Below are 22889 nucleotides of genomic sequence, written 5' to 3'. Positions count from 1 at the left end.
TTTAATATGCTTTAATTTTTAAAGGAATTATTAAATAATAATTGTACTTTTACAACCACCTTCATGCATTCATTTATTTAGCCAATATTGAAGCACTTGCTACAAGCAAGAAACTGGGGAAACTGAAGTGTACCGCTTAAAAATTCCTGCTTTGTGGAATTTATATTATTTCAGAAGGCTAGATGTATAAATTTTGTATTTGTCAGTATACTTATAATATGTAAAGGCCAGATGAGATCATCAAAGAAGTAATTATAGATTTTTAAAAGAGACAAGGTCTGAGGATTGTCAGCAAAAGTGCGAAGAATGCCAGAAGAGTAAAAAGAAAACCAGGTAAGTGAAGTCTTGGAAACTGAGAGAATTATTTTAAGGTTAAAAGAGTTATTGACTATGTCAGATGCTGTATGATGAAAACTGAGAATTAACCTTTGAATTTAGCAACAAAGAGGTCATCAATGACCTTGGTAAGCAGTTTTAGTGGGGTGGTAGAGGGGAGAACCTACTGAAGTAGAGGAAATCAGAGACAGGAAATGAATGCAAGAGACAAAGTGGGGAAGAAGGGAAGAGTAGCTAAATGGAGAAGTAGGACAGGAAGCCTTCTGAGGCTGGAGGAATGCCAGCATGTGTATGCTGAAGGGAGTATTCAGTAGGAGAGGGAAAAAAGTGAGGGAGGGAGGCAGGCCAAAGGTGGTATTTCTGGAGCAAAGGCTTTGAATAGGCAAGAAGAAATGAAATACACATTTCACATACTGCCTCCTTAGAAATACATATACTGTCTCCCTAAAGAACCTTTACTCACATCATCCTCCTATCAATACTGAGGTGGTTATTTGTGAAGTACTTTGTAAACTTGTAAAGAATCTTATAATGTAAACTCCTGTAACAAGTGGAGACTAAGTGATCAGTTTTTCAGTTACTTTTTTTTTTAATTTTACAACTTCTTTTTCCTATTTGAACCCAGCCAGGGAAATACTATTGGCTCCTCTTCAGACTGTATGTATTTCCAAATGGACACATTTACCTAGCATCAAAACATTTCATCTAGAGTACTTGGGATTTTCCCACACTGGAATTTGATATGTAACCTTTCGACCACCCAACAAGCAAAGAAAATGTTACCCCTTTTATCTTCTTAGAAGCTTGTAAATGAGCCTGAAGCCATTTGAGAAAGCCAAGTGTAATACTTCCATGAACATCTTTTTAGCTAGAATAAAAATAGATGTGAACAGAATTTCATAAGATTCTTATCCAGAAAATATAACATAAAAATCTAAATTTAAAAGGTTTTTGCTCTTAGGTGTTTTATAAAAATGTTAGCCCTGTTGCCAGTATCAGGTAGGACATAATAACAAATGCTCAGCTTCCCACATGAAATCAAATAAATGCTTGATTATTCTTTATTTTTAAAATTAGTGTTAGTTTGATTTAATATCAAACAATTTTTAAAGAAGCTAATAAGGATAAGTAATCAAAATAATGTTGGTTAATATAAATGATTTTTATTTTTCTTTCTTCTGTTTTTCATTCTCATGGCTCTATTTCTCACCTGCTAAAAGCTAATACATTATACAGTGTTTAGATAATTGATATAATTGTTTCAAGTTACCTCTTTAGGGTATTATCAGCTTGTAGGCATCAGTTTCTCTAATTGTCAAGTAGTGAATCCTTTATCTGGCATTTAATCTTGCCTCCCTGGGAAAATCAGACCTTACCACAGAGTAAATTTTCAAATTGCTGACCTGAGGTAACATGAGACTGTGCCTTGGCAGTGAACCTTCGCTTTCTGTTATTCATAGGAAGGATAATGATGTACTCTGTTGCCTGAAGGCCCTTGTTTCACTACCTTAAGAAGTAACATCTAAGTACTAGTTGCAAAGGTCTGAGTTTGGAAATTCCAAAGAAGATAATTGCACTGACACAATATTTTTATTTCTTTTGGAAAGATGAGGTAATTAAAATATGTAGCTTTTATTATTTCTCCCACTTCTTAAACCATTCATCTGGTTCATGTCAATATGACTTAGAGGTTCCACAAAGTTACCTGAAAATGATCATTGCTTATTTTTATGAATAAATTATGTATTTTGTTTTACAATTGTATTTGTAATTTTAATGTCCATGTAAACTCTCCATTTTTATAAATAGGAAAACTGAGATTAAAATGTAGCTCACAATTTTTCAGTAAAACAGAAAAGATAAGAGCTTTCTAGAGCTAGAAAGAAAATTCCCTAAACATTTTTAGCAAACTTGAAAAGAATGTTAAGCAATTTCCATAAAATAATTTCTTAGAATGTATAAAATGTAATTTCCTAGGAGGAATAAACTGAAAAGGCATACTTAAATTCTTCTTTAACTCTAGACTTCTGTGATTTCATTTTCCTGAAGTATGGCCTTCACACTTATATTTAAAAGGTAATTTATGTGCCAACTCTAAGATCCATGCTTGGGTAGTTTTCTTAGCAGTTGTGTAAGATCTTTTTGAAATGAAAAATTCCATTTCCTTCACAAAATTTGCCACATCTAAAAATTTTGCAGTGATACCTTCCCTTAAATTTAAATGTCTGTAGTCTCTTAATCTGTGAAAAATAACACTATAAAAATTTTAACATATCTACTTAGAACATGCCTATAAGAAGCCAAGAAATCATAATTACATTATATTTAACAGTTAATATTTGTCGGGCACATATGGTATAATTTCATTTTTTGAAGTTTGTTGACACTTTATTTTCAGAGTGAATTTTACTATGTTAACAAAAGAAATGAAGCTGTTTAAATTTGAAACAAGTTAAAAATAAAACTTAAGTTTATATATATGAATTTTCAGGTAATTTTTTTTTTCTCTGTTACTTGGATTTTAGATTTAGAGTTTTTAGACTTTTAAAAAATATTTTGAGTATAACAATCTGTCATCAAATTTAGTTTGGAAAGAACTCAGTTTTAGAACTATAGAGCAAAAATTTGAAGACCTTTATATTTTTCCCTAGAGACAGTTCAATTCAGATTTCATAAATTAAGCCGTAGGATGGTAGTTACTCTTTAACGTCCCGTAGCTAATGTGGGTAGGTCTGTGGAGGTGGAACACAAAACATCTGTTTACACTGGACATCTCTCAACATTTAAGGATGGAGGACCAGACCCAGTGTTTTCTTAATCTCACTGCAGTGCTTTGTGAAAAGGTCAGAGATACAGAAGCATTTTGCTAAATTTGGAAAAACAGAGCTAAGGAGAGTGCAAATGCAAACATTAAACTTCAAGTCAATACTGGCTGGCATCTAAGACTTTGGAAAGAGATACGGAATGCAGAAGATAAAGTGCGTGGAACTCAACCTAGGTGAATCATAGCAGTTTAGTATTTCCTGAAAAATTCATGAAGGTGATTCGAAAGTATTATCTCCCATAAGGCTTCCAATCCTACATATGTGGTTTGTTTTGGAAGTGAATTGCTCCAGGTCTTTGTTAAACATACATATAATTCTAATACTTTTCTCCCTTGTCCTTTATATTCCATTAGTCCTTGATACCCGAAGTTGGTATGACAAGACTGCAGGCTTTTGACCATAATCTCTTCCTTTCCCCCCTATACCTCGGGCTGTAAATGCCCAGTGTTTTTTTTGCCGTCATCCCTTACACTTTAGTGTGGCCATGTGACTAAGTTCTCCTCAACTGAATGTGAGCAGAAGTGATTTATACCACTTCGAGTCCTGTCCAATAAAAAGCTTATCACATGAACTTCTTGCATGCCCCCTCCCCCTTCCCCACCTCAGTTGATAGTGGCATCACCCTGAGTCACTGAAGCAGAGTTCCCTGATCCCACTCTTCAACCCTACTCCCAGAATGTCCTCTCTGGACTCTTATGAGAGAGAAATGAACACCATTTTTGTGTTCATTTTTGAAACGTGCTCATGTTTGAGCCATTATATTGAGGAATTTATCCTAATACAGTAGAGAAAGGATTAATTGGTGAAGTCTTTGATCACTGAAAAGGAAATAAATGATTATTTTTTGTTGAAGGTAAATTAATTTTGTCAGCTACATGGTCTCCTGTATTCTTGTGGTATGAAAGTTCACCTAACTGCAGACCTATAGGTTCAGCCTGACCATAGACACTAAGACAAAGGAGCTTGATGGCTCATTGTCCACTTTTGACATTATTAATGGAAGTGATCTCTGTGATTTAGTCCTTGTCTTATGGGTTCCTGTCTTATACCCCAGTGGCCTTATGCCCATTTTCCAGGGACTAAATTTCTTCTTTCTGAATCCAGGTTTCGCTTGATTTGGTACTCGTTCATCTCGTCTTTGAATAATGGTCTTTTTAAAACTTATTATTAACATATAATGTATTATTTGTTTCAGGGGTACGGGTCTGTGATTCATCAGTCTTATAAAATATACACCACTCACCACAACACACACCCTCCCCTTTTAATAATGGTCTTAAGCCAATTTGCTTGCTGCATGAACCACTGTGTATCACCTGTATTCCTGGCTCATATCCACAGTCTGAGTCTTGTACTTGGTTCAGGATTGTGCCAAATAAATCATATGCTCTATTTCCCTTACTTTTTCTGTTCTGGCTTCTCTTCCCTCTACTGCTGTACCCTCCTGCAATCCTTTGTGTAGGAAAGAGGGTAATCTATTAAATTTGAACATCTTTCAAACCATATTTGTATTTATCTTTTTCTCCAACAGTAAAGTACTTTTACGTTGTAACTACCACTATTGATTCAAATTTTGAAAAGCTGTATTCTCTATCCGGCCTTCCCTATTCATATACTGATAAAATTCTCACTAAATGTACTGTTCATTTGTTCTTATTTCTATAATCAAAAATTAGAAAAATTTGAATTTCATTAACCCTTTTTGAAGCAATATTATAGAAGCAAAAATTATTTTTTATTGTAGAAAAGAATTGGTAGGGCATCTGGGTGGCTCAGTGGGTTAAGCCTCTGCCTTCAGCTCAGGTCATGATCTCAGCGTCCTGGGATCTAGTCCTGCATCTAGTCCTGCTAAGCAGAGAGCCTCTTTCCCCCTCTTTCTCTGCCTGCCTCTCTGCCTACTTGTGATTTTTCTGTGTGTGTGTCAAATAAATAAATAAAATCTTAAAAAAAAAAAGAAAAGAATTAGTAATGTGTAACTGAAAGAAGCTAAGTGAAGTGATACGTAGCTAGTAATATTATAATTATAGTTGACCCGTGAATAATGCAGAAGTTAGAGGCATCACCACCCCTCCAGTTGAAAACCCCCATATAACTTTTGACTCCTCCAGAAACATAACTACTAATAACCTACTGTTGATTGGAAGGCCTTACTAGTAACATAAGTAGTGGATTAACACATACATATTTTGAATGTTATATGTATTCTGTGTTCTTACAAAAAGTAAGCTAGAAAAAGAAGATGTTGAGAAAATCATAAGAGAATGTACATTTATAGAACTGTATTATATTGATCGAAAAAAATTGTGTAATGGGCATGTACAGTTCAAACCTGTGCTGTTCAAGGGTTAGTTGTTCTTTAAAATTTTAAGTACATAGAACCTTTTTAAAATCTAAATATGAAAAAATACACGTATGTAGTTTTTATATATTGCAGTCACTTGGGAGGGGTCAATTCTCATTATTAACATATAATGTATTAAAAGCCAACATTAGTTTTTTTTTTAACATTTTTTAATGTTTTATTTATTTATTTGACAGAGAGAGAACACAAGCAGGGACCACCCCCCCCCCCCAAACCCTGGAATCCATCCTAGGACCCTGAGATCTTGACCTGAGCTGAAGGCAGATGCTTAACCAACTGAGCCACCCAACTGACGCCCCCAACATTGGTTTTAAAGATGTGTTTGTACAACTTCTAAAAAAGATACCCACAAATTATGCCATATCTTTCTCACTAAAACTTTAGATTATCTTTTATTATCTCACTCTAAATTCCTAGTTTGGAATCAGAAGCTTCTCTTGTTTATCTTTGTCTGCCACCTGACCAGACTCAGTATTCCTTTGGCTCCTTTATTATCCAGCTGCCAATTTTGTTTTCATCCACAAGCACTTGTTTATTCACACAATAATCTCAGATGTGCCAGGCATTATGTTCATCACTGGTTAAGTTCTTTTAAACATAACAACTACTACTCCTCTCAAGGAATTCCTGGTTTAATGGCAGAGACAGATATGTAAACAGGTTATTGCAACCCGATATGAGTGGGGGAAGGAGTACAAGTGACATAACAGGGATATATGAAGAAAATGACTAGGATTTATTTGAAGTACAGTGTTGACTCTCAGGGGACTTTCAATACTCTCACTGGTGTCAAAGTTTCAGATATGTTATTATAAGGATGTGATTAGGATTGGATTGGAGCGGTATCTTATACATATAGAGGGCATGGCTGCAGAGGCTTTATGACAGGTCTCCTTTCTGAGAGTCTGAGTGGAAGAATCACAGAGACTATTTGATACAGAGCAGAGACTCATCTTGGAAATAGCTGCAGACGTTTCTCATTTCCAGAGAAATGAAAAGCTGAGTTGATCGAAAATATTACTAGAGCTGACTATAGCTCAGAGACCATTATAGTTCCCAGAACTCATCTCAAGCACAGAGTGAGATCAGACTCATTCTTGTTTCTTCCAACAGGTTAGGACTCGCTATTGATTAGTATTAGCTTAGTTGGTTTCATGAGGTACTCTCAGTAGACAGTCCTTGAATATGTTGACAATTAGCAGATCTCTGTAGGAGGCATCTAAAATAGCATCTAGGAGACCTGATAAATAGCAACTTAACACTTAACACTCAGCACTGGCACGAGTGGATAAGCAAACACTGTAATCGCAGGGGAACTACTGCAGTATTCAGGAAAAGGCCTCAGGGACTGGTTGGCAGGTAGGAACACAAATACTAAAACTGGGAAATAAGGGATAGGTTTTGGTAAGAGGAAGCATATTGGAAGCTCTGTTCCTGGTTCCAGAGCAGGACAGACACTACTTCCCAAATCTCTGGCCTAAAAGTCTTTGATTACTTCCAGGGTAGCACAGGATTGGTTCCAGGGACTGAAGTGAAACAAATGCCACAAATAGTGCTTAAGTATCTTCAACAGATGGTTATAGGAAGAGGAAGTCCCGGACACTATTTTGGTATGAGTTCTCACAATGAAGACTGGTTCCTCTAAACACCAGGGAAAAGAGGAATTCAGGATACAAATATTAATTACATTTACTCTCTAAGAATTTTTAATTAGAACATATTTTTAAAATCGATAATTAATAAGCTATCCTTCATGGATTGCCTAACAGAAATTATGTTTCAGTCTCCCTGCATTTAAGAGCTTTTTCAATAGGTCTGCCGATAATAACAACAACAGTAGTAACTTCCAACGCAGGAGTACATGCAGAGAAAAGATTTCACTTTAGAATAAACCATTTAAAAGGAGCATCTCCAGGAAAGATGGAATGTGGAAGCTCTGTGTTGTGTCTACTTTGGAGAAATTATTTCTTAGATAACCAGTCTTCCACTCCATCTGGCTTCTGGTACCCACCAGCTAAGTTCTTAGAGAGGTGATTTCTCTTTGTAATCACCATAAACTTGTGGGTTTTCTCTTTTTAATATTCCTTAACAATTTAAAGGCTGTCATTTCCTAAATTTCCTAAATAGGTGTTTTTCGGTTTGACTGCCAACCTACGGAAATTAAGAATTTTTCTTAAATGACCATGACTTCTATTAACTTCTGTCAGTATTTTTTCCCTGTGGTTAACAAATGGTCTAGCCATATTTTATTGCTTATTTTTTAAGTATATAATATTGGATTGATAATGGAGATTTTCACTTTAATAATTAACGTTTTAACAACTAAACGTAAATAATTCAGGTTTTTCGGCTTTCAGGTTAGTTTTTCCACATTCATCTTAGCTATACTGTACTTATTGATGAGTTTTTCTATATTGGGAATTTCTGATGCAAAAGGTATTATTTAATGAAACAGTATGTATAAATGAAAAATGTTTAGGTTAGTTTTAAGCTTTAGAAAGATATATTGGATTTAGATAAGCAAAAACGGTATTAAAATAGGTCAGCCAGTGAATACTGGTAAACTTCACCTGTTCATTGTAATATAAGGATTATACCCATAGGTTCACACCAGTGTGCTACAGGGAAATGGCTGTATTTGTTTTTTAAAAATGCTCTGAACATTAACATGATACAAGAGCATTGTCATTTGTAAGTAAGCAAGACTGCCAAGAGGATTAGTAAACTGGTTTGAATATCATTTTTCACCTTTATTTATTGGTTCTTGTTTTTGAATGCTCATTAGAGTGATGTTAGAACTTCAATAGGTTTAGATTTTTTAAACTTTGGAAAGTTCAAAAGCAAAGCTGAATCCTTTAAAGGTCTGAGAGCGCTGTCTCCTATTTTGGAAATTGACTGGTCTGAAGCTGCCCCTTTCCTCAGGGGTTCTAGTGGATCAAGTCAATCCTTAGCTGAACTTCATGGGCCACTGCTCCTTATTAACCTAAACACTTTAAAGTTAAATGTGGTTAGAACTGTACCACAGTAAGCAAACAAACAAAAAAACCTGAATTCTTTATCTGTGCTCTTAAATCATTCATTAAAAAAATAGCCTGTTTTGGGGGCACCTGCAGTCGGTTAGGGTTATGATCAGGGCATGATCCCAGGGTCCCAGGATCGAGTCCCACATTTGGGCTCCCCACTCAGCACGGAATATGCTTCTCCCTCTCCCCCTGCCCCTTCCCCACCCATACTCTCTCTTTCTCTCTAATAAATAAATAAAAAAAAAAAGAAAGAAAGAAAGTAGTCTGTTTGTAAACCACAGAGAAATAAGGATGTGGACAATTGGAAGGTTTGAGAGTGACTGGGCATATATATAGATAGAATATGATTAAACCAGGCTTACTCATATTTGTCTCTAACAACAGTTTTAAATAAAGTAATAATCTTCCAATCGATTATTTTATAATTAATTCATTTGTATATAGTAGGCACACACCAAGTGTCTGTTTGGTGAAAGAATGAATTTACGTTAGCTTATTAGTTGATTTTAAATATTCATCTCAGAAACCAAAAATTGTTAAAAGATAATATAAATAATGAGTTTTTTCCAGTACCTTTTGAGTTTTTGTTCGAGGATTTCTGCTTGTGCTGTACTTGCGCAACACATTTTAAATTTTTGTTTGGGGACTCATCTTGATGCTTCTAATTTGATGAAAAAGGTAAGGAAAGATGATCTCTAAGGTCTCTGAAGACCAGTCTAACTCTAAACCCACTTATTTCCAGTGAACAAAGGAAGACAGTATACCCATACCTAATTTAAACTACAAGATAATGATCAAAATCAATAGCAGACACTGCATTTAATGGCAATTCATTAGAAGCATTCTCTTCAAAACATGGAACAAGATAATTATGCTTACTATTACTGATAACTACTCAACATCCTATTTAGAGACACGGAAGTCTTATTATTAAGGCAATGAAAATGAAGTATAAATATTAAAAAGGAAAGGCTTTAACTGTTATTGATTATGAAAGAATTTATGATTGCTTACTTAGAAAATAGAAGAAAAAAATATTAAAAGGAATGAAGAAATTTAAAAAGGTAATTGGATACAAAGCAAATATGCCAAAATCATTAGCTTTCCCATTCATCAGAAATAACCAGTTGAAAATATAACAGGAATAATAGGTTCCATTCACAATTCACAATTACACAGAAACTATGAAATGTACCAAAAATCTACCAAAAAATACTTAAAACTTATGTAAAGCAAACTGTAAAACTTTACTGAAAGTCCTAGTTGAAGACCTGAATAAACAGATATCCATGTTTCCAGATGGGAAAAATCAAGTGTCCTGAATTACACCAAAGTTGTATGTCATCCCCAACAAAATGTTAGTAGGATTATTTAAATAGAATTTGACACAGTGATTTTAAAGTTCACTTAGGAGAAACTTGAATATCAATCACTATGAATATTTTTAAAAGATTGATTAATAAGATGAAATCTTGCTTACTGATATCAAAACATCACCAAAGCTATAGTGATGAAAACAGTATGGCATCTGAGTAGGAAGAGACAAGTCAGTGGAGGAGAATAGAGAATACAGAGCCGACCAAAGTATTGATTTCCTGTTCTGCTCTTCATCTCATCCCACTGTCTGGCCAGATGAACCCATTCCTTCCAGTTGATGATAACTAGACTGTTTTAGGGTCAGGCCAGCATACGGGATCAACCAGTTTATGTTGCATTTGAGAAGCACCAATGTATATTATTGCACTGTAAGATTTATCTCACTTAATTAAGAAGAGGCAGTGATGGAAGCAACAAGTTTGCAGTAAAAGGAAGCCCTTTTAAGCATCCAGACTCAGGTTTTCTCTTTTATACATAAAACATATTCTTCCCTTTTACAATAAACTTTTTTTGTCTGGAGCACAAACCATTCTCAGACTCCTTCCCAGTCCTTTTAAGGTGTTGCTAAATAGACCTGTAGGAACCACTTAATGCCATTATAAAAAATGATGGGCACTGTTGCTAAAGCAACAAGGGGTAGACTTCATTAAGTGGAGTTTTGTAGTTGTTTCAAGTTTTTATTTAAATTTCAGTTAACATATAATGCAATATTATTTTCAGGATTAGTATTTAGTGATTCATCACTTACATATAATACCCAGTGCTCATTCCAAGAGCCCTCCTCAATCCCTATCACCCATTTAACCCATCCCCCCCACCTTCTCTTTAGCTTGTTCTCTATAGATAAGAATCTATTTTATGCTTTCTCTCTCTTTTTCCCCCCATGTTTATCTGTTTTGTTTCTTAAATTCCACATATGAGTGAAATCATGTGGTATTTTTCTTTGACTGATTTTTTTTTAAGATTTTATTTATTTATTTATTTGGGGCACCTGGGTGGCTCAGTGGGTTAAGCCACTGCCTTCAGCTCAGGTCATGACCTCAGGGATGGAGCCCCACATCAGGCTTTTTGCTCGGCGGGGAGCCTGCTTCTCTCTCTCTCCGCCTGCCTCTCTGCCTACTTGTGATCTCTTTTTTTTTTTTTTTTTAAAGATTTTATTTATTTATTTGACAGAGAGAGACACAGTGAGAGAGGGAACACAAGCAAGGGATTTGGAGAGGGAGAAGCAGGCTCCCTGCTGAGCAGGGACCTCCCCCCACCCTGACCCCATACCCGGGAATCCATCCTAGGACCCTGGGATCATGGCCTGAGCTGAAGGCAGTCACTTAACCAACTGAGCCACCCAGACACCCCTCTCTGACTTATTTCACTTAGCACAATACACTCTAGTTCCATCTGTGTTGTTGCAAACAGCAAGGTTGCATTTCTTTTTGATGGCTGATTAATATTCCACTACACACACACACACACACACACACGTTACACATATGCACACACATCACTCCTTTACCCATTCATCAATCAATACATTTGGGCTCTTCCCATAATTTGGCTATTGTTGATAATGCTGCTATTAAGTATCAGGGTGCATGTATCCCTTTGAATCAGCATTTTTATGTCCTTTAGGTAAATACCTAGGAGTGCAATTTCTGCAACATAGTCTAACTTTTGGGGGACCTTCTATTTTCTAGAGTGTCTACACCAGTTTGCGTTCCCACCAACAGTGTAAATGGGTTCCCCTTTCTCTGCATCCTTGCCAAAATTTTTTGTTTCCCATGTTGTTAATTTTATCCATCTGGACAGATGTGAGGTGATATCTCATTGTAGTTTTGATTTGCATTTCCCTGATGATGAGTGATGCTGAGCATCTTTTTGTGTGTCTGTCGGCCATCTGCATGTGTTCTTTGGAAAGAGGTGTATTCATGTCTTCTCCCCATCTCTTCATTGGATTATTGGATTTTGTGTATTGAGTTTGTTAAGTTCTTTATAGATTTTGGGTACTAACCCTTTATCAGATATGTCATTTGCAGATCTCTTTTTTCATTCTGAAGATTACCTTTTAGTTCTGTTGACTGTTTCCTTCACTGTGCCTAAGGTTTTTATTTTGATGAAGTCCCAGTAGTTCATTTTTGCTTTTGTTTCTCTTGCCTCCCAATCTAGTAAGAAGTTGCTCCAACTGATGTCAGAGAAGTTACTACCTATGTTCCCTTCTTGTATTTTGATGTTTTCCTGTCCCACACTTAAGTCATTCATCCATTTTGAAATAATTTTTGTATATGGTATAAGAAAGTGGTCCAGTTTCATTCTTTTTTATGTTGTTTTCTCAACACCATTTGTTGAAGAGATTGTCCTTTTCCCATTGGATGTTCTTTCCTGGTTTGTCCAAGATTAGTTGATTATACAGTTATTTCTGAATTTTCTATTCTGTTCCTTTGATCAATGTATCTGTTTTTGTGCTAGTACCATACTGTCTTGATCACTATAGCTTTGTAATATTACTTGAAATCCTGAATTGTGATGCTTCTAGCTTTACTTTTCTTTTTCAAGATTGCTTTGGCTGTTCAGGGTCTTTTTTGGTTCCCTACAAATTTTAGGATTGTTTGTTCTAGCTCTGAAACATGCTGGGTGGTTGGGATTTCATTAAATAGTAGATTACTTTAGGTAATGTAGACATTTTAACAGCATTTGTTCTTCCAATTCATGAGCTTGGAGTATTTTTCCATTTCTTTGTCATCTTCAATTTCTTTCCTACAGTGGAGTTTTAATGAAAACTTAACTCTGTTTGGTCAGAATTTTTTTCTCTGAAACTGTTACTCAGGTGGTTAAAGGATTCAAAGTGTTCTATAGCTCTGCCTGTTTTCTGTCAGTAGACAATGGATTAGAGGCAAAAATCATAGGCCATTCCTGTAAAATTTTAGGGAAGTAGTGTGGGCTTACACAAAATGGTGGCTGTGGCGGATGTGAGAAATTAGAGGGAAAACAACAGGTTTTGTTGATTGATTGTTAGTCAAAGTTAAGGAGAGGAAGAGTTGTCAGCATTAGCTCATGGGAAGGTGGATCAAATTCCCAGCTTCAGTGGTCAAGCAGGTTTGGCTGGGACCAATGACGGACACTTAGGGAGGAAAGTTTCATGAGAAAATACAGGGGCATCATGAGCAGTAATAGCAGCAGCTGGTAGGGGCAGAATTCACAGACCAAGTCCATATTAGATCATAACAAATGAAGATGTTATAGGCAAAAAGTGTGGTTCAGGATGTCAGACTAAGTCACGGCTTCAGATAATGGTTCAGAAACAATGAGAGCTCCACACAAAGTGGTCCTTCAGGGAATTCATTGGAAATGAGTCTTGGTTGATTATGACCAGTTAGGTCCAAGGAAATACATAGCAAGAACAAAGCAGGAGAGTAAACTGTGGTAACAGACAAGATTGATTTCCCTATCCTAGGAGGAAGAACCACCCCGCTGGGATGTGCGGAAAGGGGCCTAAGATGTTAGACTGATCCCTAAGGACTATTCAGGGAGCTTATTCCCCATTATTGACATTAGTCGCTCAGTGTCTCACTTCTTACCTATGACAGAGCTAACTCAGTTAGGATTACCTGAGTAATTGTTACTAACATACTGCTGAACTGGCTTGTCTCTGGTATGGAGCTGCATTATCTTTCTAAAGCATCATTTCAGTTGTGTCATTGCTCTACGTAAGAATCTCCTAAAGCCATGTTTTCTATCAGATTAAATTCCAGTGCTTTAGTCTGACCTTCAGAAATCTTATCAGTTTATTTACCCTTTTCCATGAACGCAATTCCTCTGCTCTAGGAAGGTTATTACCATCTTTTCAAGTATGCTGTATAAACCTAGAATGCTCATGTCTTTCCCTGACATTAAAATTCATATTTTTTTCTTCCTGAAATCTTATTTTTTAAAAACATTATCTTTATTTATTTGAAAGAGAGAGAGAGAGTGAGAGCACAAGCAGGGGAAGCAGCAAAGGGAGAAGGTGAAGCAGACTCTTACCTGATCAGGGAGCCCAGTGCGGAGTCCCAAATCCCAGGACCCTGGGATCATGACCCGAGCTGAAGGCAGAAACTTAACCAACTGAGCCACCCAGGAGCCCCATGAAACCATCTTATTAACCTCAACCTTTATAGTGCTTTTTATTTTGATTCACTCTAAGTTGACTAATTCCTTTCTTCCATGTTTTTACCTTTTGTCTCTCCATCTACTATTTTGTCCCTCTATATAGAGTATATATTTCTTAAAGTGAGAGACTATATATTCTATCTCTTATACATCCCAATAAAAAGTAGGGAGTGAACCTTTCTTTTAGTTTTTATTTGACTGCTTGTGTAATGTTTTTGAAAGCCTTCAGAATAGTGGGAAAAGATGAGTCTTTTGCCTAGCTTTTCATTTAATAAAGTGTAACTTAGGAATACAAAATGTAGTCTTCTTGTTGGAAGTTCTTGTAGATTGTTTTGATATAACTTCCCAAGATATTAGGTATTTAAATTATTTTATTTTATTTTATTTTTAAAGATTTTATTTATTTATTTGACAGACAGATCACAGGTAGGCAGAGAGAGAGAGAGGAGGAAGCAGGCTCCCTGCTGAGCAGAGAGCCTGATGTGGGGCTCGATCCCAGGACCCTGAGATCACGACCTGAGCTGAAGGCAGAGGCTTTAACCCACTGAGCCACCCAGGCGCCCCAGTATTTAAATAATTTTAATAGTTTATACATAATCTACATTATGACTTCACAGACATGGAAGAGACAATAAAGAGAATAAGCTTGCCATCCTAAACAATTTTTCTAATATAAAATAATTTTTATGAAATGTACAACATATAATTACTGTATTATTGATAATCCTATAAATTCCTATTAACTCCCTAGAGGCAGAGTGAAATATATATGAAAAGATTTTGTTTGACCATTCAAATCCGCTCTTGGGAATTTATCTCAAGGTACTATTTATGCATATATATATAAATATATTATATACTGGTCATTTTAACTTTGTTTTGTAATAGTAAAATACTGTGACTCACCTAATTAAATATTCAACCATGTGTAATTCATAAATTGTGCTATGGCACAACCGTTTTCTATGAAATATTTTACGGTTACTAAAAAATGGTTTACTAGAGTATTTAGAGCATTTAGTGACATAGGAAAATAGCCCTGATATATTAATAAGTGAAAAATATTGGGTAGTATACTCCTCAGTGTGGTGTAATCCCATTTTTGCTGAAAAAGAAAAAAATTATATCTATAAATTTTAAAAATTCTGTTTACTGAATTATACACAATAACTATGCATCACTTTTGTAATAAAAAAAAATCCTTCAATTAAAAAATAAATTTCCTGCAATTCAGAGAGAAAATAAGTAACAGTGAAAAATTATTTATCCACAAAGAAAGGTCTTGAAATTAAGGGAAACAAAAAAGACTTCCTTTCCCCTCCCCATTTATACACACTCTTCTGTTAATCTTAACCTTATATAGAATTCAGAACAACCATTGGTAGTAACTGTACTCTAGTGATCTAAAGTTAGTTGGAGAGGGAGGAAGCAGGCTCTCCGCTGAGCAGGGAGCCAGACTCAGGATTCAACCCTAGGACCCTGGGATCATGACCTGAGCTGAAGACAGATGCTTAACTGAATGAGCCACCCAGGCACCCCACTCTATTGATTTTCTAAAAGAAGAAAGTGAAACCCTGATACACTATTATTAATTAATAATAATATTAATTATTTTTAAATAAAAAATAGTATTAATTAAATTTAATTTAAAATTTAGAATTTTCAGGCCCTTAGTGATATTTATTGTAGGATCTTTAAAACATTAATTCATTTTATTCATATGGGTAATTTATAAAGCGATTAAGTTCTGCAGAAGATATTTTCACAGTTGGTCATTTACTCTGTTAATTCACTTTCAGCATAATTAACAGCATTTAGCTTCCAAAAGGAGAGGTTATTTCACACAGTCCAAATTTATTTGCTTTCTTAACTTTAGGTTGCTATCAACCGAACAGACATTGAAGACTTAGACCTCTATGCTACATCTCGGGAAAGAAGATTTCGTTTGTTTGCTTCTATAGAATGTGAAGGACAGTTATTCATGACTCCATATGATTTTATTTTGGCTGTTACAACAGATGAGCCCAAATGTAAGTATACTTTTCAATTTTCTTAATAATTTTATGAGATTTTTTTTTTCTTATCTTTAATTTATAAAAGTTTGAAACAGGATAAGTTTTCAGAACAACTAACCAAATAATGTGGTATTTCAAAAGACATTATGCTATATAATCTTACTAGACTAGTTTTTCTTATAAACTCTTACCAATATCTCTTTTCACAAACTTTCATTTATTTCCTCTTTTTCAGCTTATCAAACCTAGAAACCACCTTACTCTTGATACTCTTTGTAATAGGTTCATATTTTGCCTATTTGGTTCTTGAATCTACCATGAACAGAGTAATTCAGGGGATTGGCTTTGAACCAGACCTGGGCCAAGAATTCTACCTATACCTCTTCTGTATTTGTCATGGTTCCTATAGGGCAAATATAGACTGCTACTCATCTTTCCATATGTTAGAGCAGTGGGTCTCAAACTCTTTGGCATTATGTACATTCTTGCAAATCTCTTCAGTGTCTGATTAATAGAAGACAGCTCTATTCTAATCTGCTTTTTTTATAATCTGCTTTTTTTATTCAATAGTTAACAATGTGTTGTTTTTCATGAAGTATATTGAGAAAATTTACCTCACAGATAAAGAAGTAGGAAAAAGGAAAAATATTTTAATAGTCCTTTCAGATTATTGTAGATATTCTTCTTTGATACTATATCAACACTTGGCTAGTGGTTGTTTCTTAAAGTTTAGTTGGAGTGTGGAATTTGAAACTTGCCATGTGTTATGTTAAAACCCATTGGCTTACACTGCACCTTGAATGGATCTTTTACCCTTATATAATCTTGTAACACCAAATAGACGATACTGGTTGATTCAGTTATGGAGATCTTCCAAATGTTGACATATTTATTATATAATGTATTTTTAAAATCACATTCAGTGAAACTGTCATAATATTCTCATGAAAGTCTTTACTTACTGGGAAGCTGTCAAACTCATGGTGGTGTATACAAATTTTCCCAAATTCTAATCTTTATTTGAAAGCTCAGATGTTATTGGCAACAAATATTATCGGTTGTTTTTTTGTTCCTTTGTAAGAAAGTGCCTGCCAAATACTTAAGTCTAAATGACCATAATCTGTCTGTCAGTTCTTTCAGGTAAAAATCATGTTTCATGAAAAAAAGTTCAGTTCGCAACTCAAAGAATGACAGTGCTCCCTCTCAGGACAGCCATGGTACTACAGAATGCAACACAGTGCTTTAAGCACCCTTCCCATTTCATTTCAAGGCATGTTATGACATACTCAAAGACACCTATCCAGTGCTGGGTATTGCTGGGCATTGCACTAGGCACTGGAGATAAAGTGGTGAGGGAAACAAACAAATAAAAATAGATGTCCTCCTCCCTCATGATGCTTACAGTCAGGTGGACAAAACCAGCACTGATCAATGAAATACACAAATAAATAGCAAATTATTTCTGTGATAAGTGCCATGAAAGAAAGATACTTAAGGCTCTGAGAGCATACTGTGGAGAAGTAACTTAGGTAGCTCAGGGAGATCTTCCCAGGGCAAATATCCACATGAAATGTGAACTGTGAATAAGACTTAACTAGGCTAGTAGGAAGTTGAGCGTAGAGAGTTTCAGCAGAAGAAATAGCAAAGTATCAAGATGCCATGATACATGTGAGGAGGGGGAAAAGATCTGTGTGGCGATAGTACAACAAGCAAAGAAGAATATGGTAGGAAGTGGGGGTAGGTGTGTGGGGCAGTGCCAAATCATTGAGTCAGTAAGCTTATATTAAACATTCTTATTTTTATCCTAAAAGTAATGGAAAATCATGGCAGTAGTTTAAGCTGTAGAATAATTTGGTATGTTAGAAAACAACTCAACTGGGTAACTTTGAAAGATCCTTTTGGCTTTATTCAGTGATTCATGAATCAGGCAGCATCCAATCTAGCAGACAGGGAGGAGCTCCAAGAAGCTATACAAAACAAAAGACTTATAGGCAGAAGGGAACAGGTAAAAGGAAGTTTTACTAGGCAAGGAAAGTGGGTTAGTTATTGTAAGGTTACATTCCTTTAGACTGGAGGGGTCTCTCAGGCAGATTACTAACTAGTGCTGATTGACTGATTTAAGATTCCATTTCTGGCAGAACGGAAACTATAATTAAGTCTTGGCTTGGTTATGTGGGTCTTAGCATAAGGAACTCCATATTGAACCTGTTGTTTTGTTTTTAATAGGCTCATGCCATTATTAGATTGTGTTTAGAAAAGATCTTTCAGGGTGGACATAGATTGGAGAGGGCCAGAGTGAGCATGAGCAGATCAGGAGGAGACTCTTGTCCAGGCTTGAAAAGCTTCCAATAATGGTGGTAATGGTGATGATGGAGTAATGAACAATAATAATTTCTGGCTGCTTCACCTGTTTGAATGGCAGTAGAGACCAGGTTTGAAGTGAAATATTCTAACTTCAACTTTGGACATGATGGATTTAAGATGCCTTAGATATCTAAAAGAGGAGATATGCAAGAGGCAGTTAGATCTGGCTTTTGATCATTCATTTCAATTCATTGAAAATCAGTGTATTAAATAATCAGTCATTTGATAATCTACTTGAAACTGCCAAACAAATGCCTTAAGATATGTTAGAGCAAATTATAGCCCTTTTTCTTCAGAGCCAGGGATATGGCAAAGCCTTAAATAAATCCCATAGCATGGTAACCGTAGTTGGTAATACCATATTGTATGATTGAAATTTGCCAAGAGAGCAGATCTTAAGCATTCCTAACACTAACCAAAAAAAGTAACTATATGAGGTGGGGAAAATGTGTAAAAATTCAAAAAAATTAAATCCCACGTAATTTGGCAAATTGACTACTTTGCAAATTAGCTTTTAATCAATTAATATTTTATATTTTAGATTATTTCCATTGGAGATGAGGGGAGAGGGCTGGGTAGAATATGTATTTAGGGTTCATCTGTATGTGATTGGTAACTAATGCAATAATTGTGGGTGAGATTGCCTAGGATGCAGTACAGAATGAGAACATAGATGACCAGGGACCAAACCTCGAGGAACTCCTAGACTTTAAATGATGAAGGTACAACAACTTGGAAGATGAGCCTTAAAAGGAAAAATGGTTTCCAGAAATATGGGAGCAAAATCAGGAGTATGGAGTCATAGAAGCCAAGCAAAAAGAACAGAATGGTCAAATGAGATGTCAAGTTAGATGCAGACAGAAAAATGTCTACTGGATTTAGTAATTTGAAGGTTATTGATGATGTTTAAAATAATGTTTCAGTGTAGTGATTAGATCAAAGACCAGATTGCAAGAGCAGATGAAGAAATGAAGTCAGTGAGTATGAAGAACTCTATCAAGATGTTTGGCTGCAAAGTAGAAAGGAAATGAAAGATAGTAGTTGATGGAGAGACTTTAAAAATTGTACAGTATTTTGTCGGGAGACTCTGAGGTTAGCAACTGAAAGAGAGGTGACTATATGAACAAACACTGGGATCGAGAGTAAATGGTGTACTCAAAGTAGTCCACTTTGGGAAAATGTAAGGTAGTAGTGATAGAAGAGGCTGTAAATTGAGTAGGGCTCATTTTTGAAGGAATTTGAGGGCGATGGTAAGGATTCTATGTCTCTGTGCTCCTTTAGCCTCCCTTTCCTCCCTCCCTTCTAGAAATACTTATTGAGTTCTTACCATGTGCCACATAACCATATTTCACCTTGGAACTTGGACAAAAACAGTACTTTTTGTCCACTTAAAATATTTTAAGCTTTGTAAGTGTAGAGACTGTACATAGAAAAGGTCCTTATACAGAAATAGATATAGGGCACCTGGGTGGCTTAGTGGGTTAAAGCCTCTGCCTTGGGCTCAGGTCATGATCCCAGGGTCCTGGAATCGAGCCCCACATCAGGCTCTCTGCTCTGCAGGGAGCCTGCTTCCTCCTCTCTCTCTGCCTGCCTCTCTGCCTACTTGTGATCTCTGTCTGTCAAATAAATATATAAAATCTTCAAAAATAGATAAATATGTTTTCCATACGTTTGTATAACTAATGTCATACAATGTGAACTTTTCATATTCATTATGAAGTTAGCGCAGATTTGATAAAATTATTGATGTGTTTTTTAAATATCAAATGGTATTTTTGCATCAAATTCTATAATTTTTGTCAAACTTATATTTGAGAAATCATTCTTAATTAATCATGCTTAATTTAGTATTTTGTAGTTTGAAAATTTTTCATTCATTATTTTCTTGAATTTTTTCTTCATAATATGTTGACTGCTGTGGCTTTTTACTTTCTGGAAATAAATTTCAAATTTGATTCTTTTCAAGTTATTACAAAACCACCAGTTGCAGGAAAACACATTGCATTATAAAGAAAAAGTTCACAGGACATTTAACAACCACAAATTAATATCAGTTAATTTCAAACTCGAACTTTTAAAGCATAGTTAAAAATGATTATTAAAGATCAAGATATTTGTAAAAACTTTTAATAAAGTATAGGGTTATAAAAAGAAATATTTGCCTGAGAAGAGAAAATATGTTTCATAGACTAAATATTAAATCATATGTATATCAACATGGCAGATTGAAATTAGACAGACTTGTATTTAAACCAGAGCATTTGTTTACTAGCTTTGAGAACTTTGTTAAATTATTTCATTTTTTGTCTTCTCGTTTATAAGAATAAAACTAATAGCAACCTCATGAGATTTTTGAAGACTGAATGATATTCATTGTGTTTAATATAATATCAGATACAGTAAGCACTTAATAAATATTGGTAGCTGTCATTGTCACGATCATCATCATCGTTTGAATTCATAATCAGAATTTTAAAAGTCTTTGATATAATTTTATGGTAACATCAACAGGAAAAAATTGGTATGCTTTGTAAATATTTGCTTAATATAGTTCAAATAAATGTTAATTGAGATATCCATTTGATTGTTGATTATAGCTTTGTGTTTGAAATGTAGAAAATTTCTTATTTTACCTACCTAAATAGAACCTAAAAGGTGAGTTTCCCTTCTAGAACTAAAATAAGTAATCGATTACCTTCATATAGCTTCAAGTACTATTTTAATTTTAGTTTTAAAAATACATTGTTAAAAAATTTCAAACATACATAAAAGTATTAAAAATATGACCATCAACCTATAGCTAAAGAAATAAAATATATCCAATAGAATTGAAGTCCCTCTTCACCCAGGTTATATTTATATATGTAGTAACTTCATATGAAATAAGGAATTTAGAAAATCAGAAAATCCTTTGAAGAACAATCTTAATGGCTCTTTAGTCTTTATAAAAAAAGCTAATAATACTGACCATGGTGACATATCCGGCAGAATGAATATGTCTTTTGTGAATAATTTACCCTGGAAATCTCATAAACCCTACAGAACTCAAGAGTGTGTCTAACTTCCTTTTCTGATAAATAGCTTCTGAACATTGCATAAGATTGTGTGCATGTACTTTCGTGCCATTTGTTTTTCTTCTGTTCATACTGCTATATTTCAGAAGCAACAGAATAATAAAAATTATTTACAATGTTCTGTTCATTATGAAAAGGAGAATGTCTTTATGAAATAAATGTATTAGAATTAAGGCTAAATGCTGACTTCTTTATAAACCTGTGATTTTAATCCCTTGATTATATACTTGTATAAACCGTCTTGAGTAAAAAAAAGATATTGTTGCTACATAGAGAAGAAATTAATCTCGAAAAAATCAGTTTGCTGAATTTTAGAATATACTTTTATCCTTTGATCTTAAAATGATTTATTGCTTACAAAAAAGAAAGTTACATGACAAAAACTGCTTGTCTTATAGTCTTGACTTCGATATACTGTTTATAACAACTATGGCTAATTATAAAGAAATAGGCACATTTCCGTGTAGAAAAATTATTGGTTGTCGTTTTTATAATGAAATAATCAATATTTACCCATCCCAATGCAGCTGTGTTATAAGACTTGTTCACATGTAAACCTAGAGATAATTGTTGGGCAGACATTAGATATTCAGAGTTTTCAAATCTGAGCAAAGGAAACAATGTTAGCTGCGCATTTATTCCAATATGATAAGATTTATAGTGTTCAAAATCTTCAAGGAGTGAGGAGGAATCAGAAAAAGAAAGTGATCTCAGGTAATTTATTCAACTATAACACCCTTGTTCTAGAAATGATTCTTAAATACAGGGAGAGAGTGGAGAACAGAGTGAGGGTCTCCCTATCGTGTCACCTCGCTCTTCTTCGTCTCCTTTTCTCGTTGCCCCCATCCTTCCCCTTCACCCTAGAAAGACCTGGCATTTGACTTATAACTAGAGATACTAAAGCAGAGATCATAGGCAGCACCTTAAAATTATAATTTCTCTATGTTAATATTTTATGTTCTGGTATGAATATTTAATAAATATCAGTATTTGTGTTTTTAAGCCCATGAGATGTTTAACATGGAGTAAGTTAACTTTATAAATCCAGAAATCCCCAAAGTAAGAGAATGATTATGGAAAATATGTTTCCTATTCCACTGATACCACTTCTTATGACTCGTTTATAGTATATGAAACAAATACACAATATAAATAAAACCTATACCTTAGAACCACATCTCAAAGTTAAAAAATACTTTGTCTTTTAGATATAGAAACTTGGCGTTACGAGATAGGGTTGTAGATGGTTACTGAATTCAGCTGTACATTATATGAAGTATTTAATATCTAATTCTTTTGTATTTGTTTATTACAGTTGTTAAAACATGGAAGTCGCTTACCAAACAGGTAGGTTAAAGCTATTGGTGTACATA

General features: G+C 34.8%; 1 protein-coding gene across 3 annotated transcripts in view; it reads left to right on the top strand.

The window, feature by feature from the left end:
- Positions 1-22889, top strand: part of MICU3 (mitochondrial calcium uptake family member 3) — a 103103-nt gene that overhangs the window by 28266 nt on the left and 51948 nt on the right. For all 3 annotated transcript variants that reach the window (XM_082715615.1, XM_082715616.1, XM_082715617.1), the window contains exons 2-3: positions 15940-16093; positions 22832-22863. In XM_082715615.1, the coding sequence (XP_082571741.1) occupies positions 15940-16093; positions 22832-22863 (186 nt within the window). The remainder of the gene's footprint in view (positions 1-15939; positions 16094-22831; positions 22864-22889) is intronic.

Source organism: Mustela nivalis, assembly GCF_964662115.1.
Source record: "Mustela nivalis genome assembly, chromosome: 20".
Classification (NCBI taxonomy): Eukaryota; Metazoa; Chordata; class Mammalia; order Carnivora; family Mustelidae; genus Mustela; species Mustela nivalis.
Note: the sequence above shows the minus strand (reverse complement) of the source record. Positions and strands in the feature narration are given on the sequence as shown.